The 11,979-nt window shown below is 39.1% G+C and overlaps 1 protein-coding gene across 1 annotated transcript; it reads right to left on the bottom strand.

Moving 5' to 3' along the window:
- Positions 1-1,322: 1,322 nt before the first annotated feature.
- Positions 1,323-10,092, bottom strand: LOC133995654 (von Willebrand factor A domain-containing protein 7-like). Its single transcript, XM_062435134.1, has 18 exons — positions 9,913-10,092; positions 9,069-9,205; positions 8,779-8,923; positions 8,523-8,616; positions 8,064-8,192; positions 6,657-6,843; positions 6,338-6,507; positions 5,962-6,074; positions 5,731-5,847; positions 5,462-5,635; positions 5,185-5,317; positions 4,935-5,087; positions 4,450-4,542; positions 3,505-3,773; positions 3,211-3,344; positions 2,770-2,929; positions 2,193-2,555; positions 1,323-1,709 (listed from the first exon to the last, which is right to left on the bottom strand). The coding sequence occupies exons 1-18, from the start codon at positions 10,090-10,092 to the stop codon at positions 1,323-1,325; spliced, it is 3,138 nt and encodes a 1,045-aa protein (XP_062291118.1).
- Positions 10,093-11,979: the final 1,887 nt, after the last annotated feature.

Below are 11,979 nucleotides of genomic sequence, written 5' to 3'. Positions count from 1 at the left end.
AAAAAAATGAAGGAGGGCCCTCCATTGTCACCCTAAACTTGGTTGGTAACGACTGCTGCTCCCTCGGGAGATGCTGCTGATGTCTCATGAAGGAGCAGACATACTGTCTGTGGCGCTTTTCCACTACACAGTTCCAGCACAACTCGCCTTGCCTCGGCTCGCCTCGCTTCTTATGTGGGACGGCTCATGACTCTTCCAGCGACAACTCTTCTGACCAATCAGTCTGTTGACGTCACATTTAGTATCGGCTTGGCTCGCTTCGAACCTCACCAGAGCAGGTACTAAAAAAGTATCAGGTACCAGGTCCTTTCCTAGTGGAAATGCAAAAAAACCCGAGGCGTGCTGGAACTGTGTAGTGGACAAGCGCAATTTCAGAGATGATCCTTGTGCTGGACTATATTAATGGCTGATGTTTGTAACATAGGAACATACATCAATGTAAAAGATGTGTTTAGGCGGAGGATTTGCCCAAGTAAAGTTAGAAGCATATGGCTAGCATTCGCTTAGTTAGCTTCAAACTATAGCTGTTTTTATATTATGTTGCAGTCAAGGACTCAGTCACAAGCAGGACTGTAACTAACAGTGTCTTTATTTCTTGACAATAACATGAAGCATTCTCTACAGCACCACCTGGTGGCTGAATTTATACATAGTTTAACTCGTTAATGAACCACCTGCAATGCAAATTAAGCCATTAAATGAACTAAATTACACAAAAAATGACATAAGATAGATAATTAAAGTCACAGATCTTTATATACTATAGTTCAAAAATACAAGTAACATTTTTATTATTATTATTATTATTGAAATCAAACAAGTATCACAGCCAAATCATCTATCTTTATTATCTATTATATATCTATATTAAATATATACATACATATACAAGATATCCTGCTCTTAGATGTATTTCTGCATGTACTCTTTGTTCCTTAACTTTTCACCAGAATTTCATCTTTGCAACACCATACTGTCGGGTGAAGATATCCATAAACGCACAGTATATATGAGAAAAAATATCCAAACATGCAATACAAATACATGTTCTTTTTATTTTAGACAAAGTATACCACTATAATTCAATTGTTTATCAGTACTCATGTTGTCATAGCAGAAGATAACCATCACCAGTAGAAAGTGTTCCTCCATAGTGGAAGCACATTTTAAATAATTTAGAGTCACAAAAGGTGGACTATTAAATGCAGCCTGACCAATACTGGTTGATATTGATATTTGCATGTGTGATTTAAGAAGACTAGACTAGACTTTACCTGTCCACCTCTACAACAGACATGAGATTCTGAGAAACCAAAGCTTCTTCAAGTTCTTACTACAAAGACAGATACCAACAGGCACAGCCACAGCCACAGAGGCAGAGACTGAGTCAGAGAAGGAGGGCCAGCAGAATGTACAATGGAGTGATAGCACTTTCCCACATTGCCAAGTTTATCAACAGCTATAAGCTCAACAATCTGTGAGCAGCAGGAAGCGCTGTAGTTTGCCTGGACGATGGGAGAGCTCAGGGAGGTGTATGAGAGGGTTCCATCGCCTTCACGCAGGGAAATGCTCTGTATCCCGGTGCCATTTCCATCTGTAAGGTTGGCTGATAGCTTCCACTGGAAAGGTTTACATTGAGATACGTCTTTAGGACAAGCATCAGCCAGTATGCTAACCACTTCACACAGAGGCTGAATAAAATCTGTAATCTGGAGAGAACAGAGAAAGAAAGATGGGAAATGCATGAATCACAGTGATTTTTGTAATTGGAACATGAAACTTCAATTTAGATCTGTAGGATACTTAGTGCATCTGTAATAATCATCTTTGTGGCTATCTTTGTAGCTATGTGTTAAAGATTTCTATTTATTTGTTTTAATCATTCCAGTTAGGTATGAATAAGAATTTGCCTGGTTATCTTGGTACCACAGTATACAGTTAACAAGCAATTGTTTATCAGTGCTCTTGTTAACTTAGTAGAAGATAACCATCACCAGTAGAAAGTGTTTATCAGTAGTGGAAGCACATCGTTTTAAATTATTTAGTCATAAATGGTGGACTATTAAATGTAGCCTGACCAATACTGGTTGATATTGATATTTGCATTTGTGATTTAAGAAGACTAGACTAGACTTTACCTGTCCACCTCTACAACAGACATGAGATTCTGAGAAAGATTTTCAAGTTCTTACTACAAAGACAGATACCAACAGGCACAGCCACAGAGGCAGAGTCAGAGAAGGAGGGCTAGCAGAACTTACAATGGAGTGATAGCACTTTCCCACATTGCCAACTTTATCAACAGCTATAAACTCGACAATCTGTGAACAGCAGGAAGCATTGTAGTTCGCCTGGACGATGGGAGAGTTCAGGGAGGTGTATGAGAGGGTTCCATCACCCTGACGCAGGGAAATGCTCTGTATCCCGGTGCCATTTCCATCTGTAAGGTTGGTTGATAGCTCCCACTGGAAAGGTTTACATTGAGATACGTCTTTAGGACAAGCATCAGCCAGTACGCTAACCACTTCACACAGAGGCTGAATAAAATCTGTAATCTGGAGAGAACAGAGAAAGAAAGATGGGGAATGTATGCATGAATCACAGTGATTTTTGTAATTAGAACATGAAACTTCCATTTAGATCATTAGGATACTTATGTGCATCTGTAATAGTCATCTTTGTGGCTATCTTTGTAGCTATGTGTTAAAGATTACTAATTATTTGTTTTAATCTTTCCAACTAGTTGTGAATGAGAATTTGCCTGGTTACCTTGGTAACAACAGAGATTCTAAGAACAGCATAATTAGAGTCAATGCCACTGGACGACTTGACTTCCAGAGTCAGAGTGACATCAGTGCCCGATGGTGTGTCAACAGGTGGCGTAATAGTCAAAGTATCATTAGCATATTGTCCGGTTGTCAAATCAAGGCTGTCAAGAGAAGAAAGGAAAATACACTGGTTACAGGAAATTATTGTGAAGCAATGCTTGAAATTTTGACATGTATTAGGGGGGACTCATTTGCAGATTTATTTGAAGTAACACCATTGAGTGGCTACTTTTCTACAGTTGTGGGGTTGTGTTGTACTGTTCATGCTTTGCCATAATCTACAAGAAGGGGTACATGATTTTTGATACATGTTGCCACTGATAAGGATATTTAAGAAATGTTAAAAATTTTAAAAGAATTGCTTTTAGCTGCCTCCCCTCACCGGTTTGGGTAGGACATGGGGAAGTTTCTGTCATTTCTGGCACTGACTATGTATTGACCACCAGAGCCCTGGGTCATGACACTGAAAGGGAGCTCAAAGGCTTTCCCTGGCTCCACACTGCTGTCCACCATAGCCTACAGGGAAAAGTGGTGGAGATGAAGAAGTTGTTTTACTCTTAGAAAGTTCAACATCTTCAAGTGTTATTATGATTCAATATGTATTTTTTTATTATGAACAGGACAAAAACAGGGGGGATAGATGCATGGGATGTTAAGAAGAAGTGAAAAGACTGACCTGGATGTTCACTTTGGAGACAGACATCTGGGTGGTAGACTGCCTCTGAAATGTACTGTTCGACTCTTTGTCAGTTCCTTTCAGAATGACCACAAACTCTCCCTCAGGGACCGCATCAACAGTCACCAGGATGTCTCCGTTGCCAATGTCAGTTGTGCCATTGCTAACAGCCTCAGTACCAGACACGGTTACCAGGCCAACTTCTCCAACCGTAATCGAGGACGAACCTTTTCTACCCATCACAGAGAGCATCAGGTTGGCTGGCTGGCCTGGTTGTCCAAAGTAGAGCGAAAAAGAAGAAGTATAAGTAATTCCTAACTTATTCTGTATGCTGTTTGATGCTGAGAAAATAGAGTGGGTACCATGGGTTTATCAAAGCTTTTTTTCTGCAAGTGCCACTGCCTGCTGTGTCTAGAAAACATTACAACGGAGAGCAGTGAGGGTGAACCCTCATTAATAAAGTTTGGTCTTAAAACCAAATCAACAATCTTAAAGATGTTCCTAAGAGCTGAAAGAACTGCAGAGTTGATGATTATTGCCTGTTGGTTTGTTGCTAGAGTGACTCATTATTTTCACCACTAAATGAGGCAGTTGTAGTACAGTGACATCCGCTTTAGATAAAACATGTCCAGCAATTTACTACACAGTGATTTATAACATTTTTGTCATTAATAACCATCACACAATTTCCTTTTCTTGGTATTGTGGGTGGAAAATTTACTTAAAACTTTGACAAATGCTCTGTGGTTGGAAAAATGTTAACAGAAATATAATTGCATTAAAAAATATACATCCCTACAAATAGATATACCATAGGTCTAATTTAACACAATGAAAATCACAAAGATGTCTCATGACCATGGCATGAATGATTGATAATTACACATACTTACATTGTGTTAGTATAATTCTCAGTCAATGTTATACTGTTAGCATGTACTTTACCTGCCTGTGGGCGTCCACTGAGTTTTGCATAACCTGGGTGAGGTCCTTCGAAGCTCTCCACAAAGTCATAGATAAAGGTGATAGTACTCTGGCCTGGACACACATGCACAGACTGATAGTAAATAAAGATACACACCAAATGAAGAACTCCGGGTAATTTTATGAGACCTGATTTAATGCTTCTTTTAACTTTTTTATATTGTACTAACAAATGTGCAATAATTTGTGTTATTTGGCATTTTGAAACCAGAACCACCATCAATCTAGATGTTTTGCAATCTAGAATTGTTGCATGAACCAAAAGGCAATGGGTATAAATGTGAAGCATGCTATAGATTAGAAACCATGTTTAATGTCACAGTCAGATTCATTGTGAATATGGACTCAGATTAAATTAAATGAAGGCAAATGAAGCATGCATGTGAATGTAGTATAAAACACAATTATACTTATCCTCATTCAGTATGAATAATAAAGTATCTAACCTGTGACTTTAAGTGTATACGGTTGTTTTGAGTTGACGTCGATCTGCCAGGTTCCGGTCAGTTTGTCACCATTAAGACGAATTCTCCTCAGGTTGCCTACTGTCTGAATGGTTCCCAGCTTACCGCTGGCCTCAGTATGGCTCTGGCTCACAGCTGGAATTTGGAAGAATGAATCATTAGTCATAAAGTAGTTTCACAATGGCATTCTCAGCACAAACAACTGATTCCTGCAATGGTAGTAGTATATTACCTGCAGGGTTGATCAGTGTGAAAGTAATGGATTGTCCTGTGATGTAGATGGTGATGTTTTTCAGAGATTCGTCCAATGTGAAGGGGAAGGTCTCCTGCTTCCCAGGGTTCCTTGTTTGCTGAAGAACTGTCACCTGACAGAGGGACAAGAGGACAAAAAATGGGTGAATTACCCTTTCAATGCCTAACTATTATTGGTTGAACCATTTCAGGCCTGGTACATGCTTCAGATTGTGCATCGAACATACTGACCCTTAATCAGAACTGCACAGTCTTACCAGAGCTGAAGTGGAGGTGTCAAGAATGACATCTGTGGCCTCAGACAACTGCTGCTTGGACACCTGGATCATCAGACCTCCAGAGGCCAGAGCCAAGTCCTTGTAGTCATTATAAGAAGCAGCTCTGATGGAACGACGGCGCCTGCTGATGGGCCCAGTCTTGAAGAATGATACCTGTAGAGGAATTAATGGAAAGATTATACCCCCAGCCTCTCAAATGAAACAATAAGTGACCATGGGACACAACTTGATGTCAATACAATACTTACCGTTGATTTGGTGCTACTGATGAGAGCCTCAATAGTATCCATGAGCTCGATGTCTTTGGCTGGAGCATCAGTGAAAACAAAGATGTGGGAAGAGGCAGGAGCACCAGTCAGAGCCAACTGGAGATATAACAATAATGAACCTGTTAAGTTTATTCTGAATCATCACACTTTTAGAGGGATCAGTAAAAATATGTTGAACTACAATTTAAAAATGTCAATCCATTTTATTGCCTGAAGTCCTGATAAGCACATCTCAGGGGTATCACCACCTCCATTCACTGTGAGCTGAGAGATTTCATATTTCATCTTATCAGGGTCTGTTGTCCTGATCATAGGTCCATACTCTGCATACAAAACACACAAAAGGGTATATGCTAGTACATCGTTCTGGTTCAAAGTTTTCATCCTACAGAACCACTGTGGCCATATGCTGTATGATTCACTATATGCACTTAAGTATACTTAAATCTACTTTATATTATCTTATACACTAATGTTTAACTACTGTTAAAACTATACAGTCAAGCATAACATAGAAAACAATATATGGTAATATCACACCACCAGGGATCTGGTGTTTTATACAGTTGCATAGAAGAGATCATACCTGGGTCATTGAAGGTCACCAGAATGTACTCGGATGGCTCATCTTGTGTTCCTTTTTTGCTGTCAATGATTTCATAAACAACAGACCTGGCTTCATCTATGTCATCTGACATACTGCCAGTGGTATCAATAACAAAACATACAACAGAAGAACGGGCGATTCCCATCATTCTGTGAGAGGGGTGAAAAATTAAAGTCAGGTTAAACTTAATTTGGGTTGGACAGTAAATTGTTTATTTTCATCACATACTATAATTATTTATTTTGTTCATTCACAGCAAATAGTTAGATTTAGATATTTTCCATCCTTGATGATTTACCTCAGGAAGTCATTGTCCCCTACGGCCAGTCGGATATCCTCTAGCAGCTGGAGGCTGGCAGCTGTGGCTGTATTTACAGCAGCATCGTGGAGGGCCATATTGTCTGAGCGACGCTCATCTTTGCTGATGCCTCCACGAGGATTTTTTTTGCTAGTCAGGTCAGATGCACCTCCATGGCTACACTTACCTGTCATGGGACATGGTTCAAAAAGCTATTTATAGTGGACTTGAGCCTGCAAAGTACTCATGTATGCTTTTTCTTTTTTACCTGTCATGAAAAAATATAATATTGTCTTATACTTAAAGTAGAGAAACGTTGTTATATAAGAAGGCTGTGTGACCTGATTAAAAACCTAGGAGTAAGTATGGATGTTGAACTCAGCTTTAAGGATCATATCAACAGCAACAGATGCTTTCATTCTCAATCTGACTCAGTTACACTGCATTTATTTGTGATGAGAAGGCTAAATTGTTGCAACTCTCTATTTATGAGTCTTCCCAAAAAAAATAGATTAGATTATATATATCCAAAAGTCAGCTGCACAAGTTTTAACCAGGACTAAAAGATCAGACCATGAAACTCCAGTGCTCCCTTCACTGGCTACTAGTTGTTTTCAGAATACATTTCAAAATGTTCCTTTTGGTTTACAAAGCATTTGCTTTGCTGGTCTGACTCTGCAGAACATGTCAGACATACAGATTTCTCCAGACACAAGGTAGAAATTTACTCCATGTGCAGAGAGCACTTTCAAAGTCTGGTTGAATGGCATTCAGTATTTATGCAGCTAAAGAATGGAACAGTTTGGCTGCTGAAGTTAGACTTGCTGCAACACTGGTCATTCAAAACAAAACTAAAGACCTTCCTTTTCACTCAAGCATTTTCTTAAATGAACACACCAAATCTGTTGATCATGTTTATTTATATGCATGTTTGATATGTGATTCTACGTGCACGTATGCATGGATGTTTTGGGGGTTTGTTGCAGAGTTTTACTGTTTTTTATGGTAAATGGTAAATGGACTGTACTTATATAGCGCCTTTCTAGTCTTTTCGACCACTCAAAGCGCTTTTACACTACAACTCACTCACCCATTCACACATGAATTCATTTGTTTTCTTGATGAGAACATTTATGCTCTCTCTGTCATGGTGTGTTTAAGTCATTCACGCAGGTAATAATGGTTTCATATCACTGTTACATATTTTGACTAGCTATGGAGATTGATTTCCTCCCTAAGGGCAATTAAAATGTATTTATTTAATGTGGGTGACCCTGACAGGGCATCTGCACAACATACTCTACTGTTCTGTACTGTAGTGATCACAAGCCTCACTTAACCTTGTGTGAATTTGTTCTTATGTATTTAAATATGTGTTTAAATATAGTTTAGTGATGTCACTGATACCTTTAGGCTTGGCAGCAGAGAAGATTCCCATGTAGCCTGATGTGAGTTTCTTCTCTTTCAGGATGTAGGGAAGGATCGGATTAGGGCAAGTTCCACTGGCACAGTCACTGCAGGTGGCTGTGTCGACATCTACACAGGCAAAATGCAAAGAAGATGCAGAGTGAAATGTAGCAAAACAAAGTAAGTAAGCATCACTTACATAGGTTGAACTGCTGTTCTTCTGTATATGTTAGGAATAAGGCACAAAACTTGATGAGCCAATCATAAACAAGTACTCTGGCCATGCTATGAAGAAAACAAAAATAACACTCTGCTCTTCAGTTTAAAAATATCCTCCCAGATCGAGTTTTACCCAGCCTACAATGATATGGATGTTGTCTTTGTGACTTTAAACCCACCATAATACTAGTAGTAATAATCTACCTATGTTTATGACAACAATAACACAAACACACACACCTGCCAGGTTTTCCAGGATAAGGTCTGGACGTATGAGGGCAATGTATGGCTCTGTGTATCCCAGCTCCACCCAGTTACTGTGGCTGTAAAAGTCCTAACAGTACAAGGAAATAACACTTTATAGACACAACTATGATTACATCTTGACCGATTACGCACACAATCAAACTTTTCTTCTTCTGCCTTCTGTCATTCTATCTTCTGTCTGTTATTCTAACTTTCTCCACGATCAACGCTTTCCTTCCACCTCTCTCACCTGCAGTGTATGAAGGACTCTGCCCAGTGTTTCTCTGGCAGCCTGGAAGTTCTCCTGTTGAACGTTAGCTTTAATAGCTGCCATGCCCTCCATGATTAGGCTGCGTCCCTCTAAGAAGGCCTCTGAGTTGAAGTGATGTGGAGCACTGAAATTAAATTATTACTTTATTATTTAAAATTACTTGGACAGTTTGAAAGCATCAATCACATTTAAAACTCTGCAATAGATTCATGAATTTATTACTATTATTAATATATTGTGAGCTGTTATCTTTCTTTCTTAACTCCTACCTGTTGGCAAAGTCACGGTCTACCAGTGAATTCTGCATGTAAATCTCTTGAAGAGCAGTGTAAAACTTGGCAGCTGATACTTCTCCTGTTGCTGTTGGGCCTAGACAGGCGCGGACCAGCTCTTCAGGATATAAACCCTGTAGTCAGAGGTAAAAGGCTAAAGGTCACGGTTGCTGGCACACATGACAAGAGATGAGAGTGTAGTACTGTAGATGTACATAAAGGTCTGTTTGCCTTAAGAATGGAGCCATGTCTTTCACAAAGTGTTTACAAAAAAAATCAGTCTAATGATTGCTTTTCCAGATAAAACTCTCTCCCATACATCGCCACTGCTCCCATCAAAGTCAGTTTCAGTAAGATTTGACTGTATTTTAAAAAGAGGAGCTTATTAAGCGTACTTTGAGGAGCAGGACCACACCACAACTGTCTCGCCTCCAAACATTCCTATAAATACCACCTAGATTTCTCCTCCCCTTCCATTGTCGCATCCCGAGCCGGGTGTTATGGCGGACCTCCTATGAGCCTCCCCAAAACGCAGTCAGCAATGGAAGAATGCTATGCCATGCTCAACAAACGTTTTCTTAATAAATCGTTCCAGCGCATTATGTTGTGGGTGTGGTCCTTGCTAGAGAATGTAGCATGAAACAACCACGTAATTACAATTTATCCAGTGTTTGTGTGTGTTCCTTACTTACCTCTTATGGCCTATGTTCACATATATCAAGGCTGAACCTCAGGCTGAATTGAAACACATGAATATGTTGAAATGAGAGTGAGTGTGTTTATTTTGGAGTGTGCGTGATAACGTTCGTGTTGTGTGCACATTTTTATCTTCGAATCCTACCATGGGTTCAAACTCATGACCTGCAGCCTCAACCACATCTCGACATGTGTCTGCCACTGTCTGTAACAGGGCCTCTCTTGTAATGCTGACATGTGTGGATGCACCATACCCCCTAGAGACAAAGGCTGCAGTGGACTCTGATAGGACCAAGACCAGGGCTACACCCAGCACTGAAGTCATGATCAATCTACGGAAAGAAAAACATGATTCATTTTTAATGAACCAGTCTGGTTTCGGAACCAAACATAGCACTACTATTGCAATCAGATCAGTTACAAATGACATCATATGTGCTATGGACAAAGGAAAATACTGTGCTGCTCTATTTGTTGACTTAACTAAAGCATTTGACACTGTTGATCATACTCTGCTCCTACAAAGAATAAAAGATGTTGGATTTGACCTCAATTCCCTCAAATGGTTTCTTACTATTAACAAAGGGGGTTCCACTAGGCTCAATACTGGGTCCTGTCCTATTCACTTTTTATATTAATAACATTACATTCTCCATAACAGATTGTAACGCCCATCTTTATGCAGATGATTTAGTTCTGTATTGCACTTCCAACACCCCACACTCAGCAATTAAAATCCTTCGGCAAACCTTTGACATATTACAACAGTCACTTCGCAACCTGAAATTGGTCCTTAATGCAGATAAGACCAAATACATGGTATTTTCAAGATCAGGAAACATCACAGATGATGGTTTACATATCACCACTGTAACAGGACACAGTATTGAAAGAGTTACAGAGTACAAATATCTAGGCATGGGTTGGATCAAATACTTACAATTAAATTTCACATTGACACACTTAAAGGTAAATTAAAACAAAAAAATAGGATACTTATACCGGAACAAAACAAATTTCCCCTTGCCCTGCATATTATGGCTCATCCAAACAGTCTTTTTTATCAATTCTAGATTATGATGACATAATCTATAGACATGCCTCTGTCTCCACTCCAAAACCACTGGACACTTTCACTCTGCACTTAGATTAATTACTGGTGACTGTTACTCCCACCCATTATTGCACTTTGTATGAAAAGGTGGGATAGGCACCTTTATCTGCAAAACGAGACATGCACTTGTTCATCATGTCTTGACAGGCAACATGCCATCATGCATCATCACTTTATTAAATTGGTCTCATAGTAACTATTCAACACATTCAAGTGATAACTTAATGCTCAATGTTCCGTGGACTAATACTGAATTTGGTAAAACTGCTTTCAGTTTTTCTGCTGCATCTTCCTGGAATACCTTACAACAGACACTCAGACTCAACACAATTGTTACCATGGAACAAATTTAAAAATATCATCTCCAGCTACCCTGCTTTTGAATGAAACTGTATATAAATATTTTTGTTTTAGTTGTTGGTTGTTTCTTTGTTCTTCTGTGCTCTCGACATCATTGAAAATGAGCGCTTTCTGATCTTTTCATTATTATCAAAAAAATCAAGAATTTCGAAGGATTTTTTTTCAATATTTAAAATTACTTTTTATTTTTAGGAGAAACACTTCAAACACTGCAAAATGTCTCAAGCAATTTGGGAAAAATGTGAAATTATTAACGATTAAATCAACATATCACACATTATCATACCTTGGCGTGTCAAAGCTCTGATGTTTCCAGTGACTTTTGCAGAAGTAGAAGTGTAGAAATGCCAGTGCTGCTTCCTTTTAAATAACTAGGAAACCTTAAAGAAGGCAGTGTCATGACGTCACTGGGTGCAGTCAACAAGTAGGGTGAATGAGCAGACCACACCTCCATCTCTCCTCTTTTAGTTTCACATTGTTATCAGTAGTAACAATGATGGCAGCACTAGTACTTTGGTGCACTGTTATATAACTCCTTCATGTGTTTTCCAAGGTACATTTCATTTGATTTGCATTCAATTCAATCATTTATTTGCCCACAATTCATATTAATGTGACTTGTGCATATGTGGCTGATGTTAGTAGCAGACACAGTTCGTTTAACTGTCATAATCTCCTGACTAAATGAACTCCGAGCCCGCTATCGCTAATACAATCTGCAGTTTATGATATGGTGAT

The sequence above is a fragment of the Scomber scombrus genome, chromosome 2, assembly GCF_963691925.1.
Source record: "Scomber scombrus chromosome 2, fScoSco1.1, whole genome shotgun sequence".
Taxonomy (NCBI): Eukaryota; Metazoa; Chordata; class Actinopteri; order Scombriformes; family Scombridae; genus Scomber; species Scomber scombrus.
This window is presented reverse-complemented; position numbering and strand designations above follow the sequence as displayed.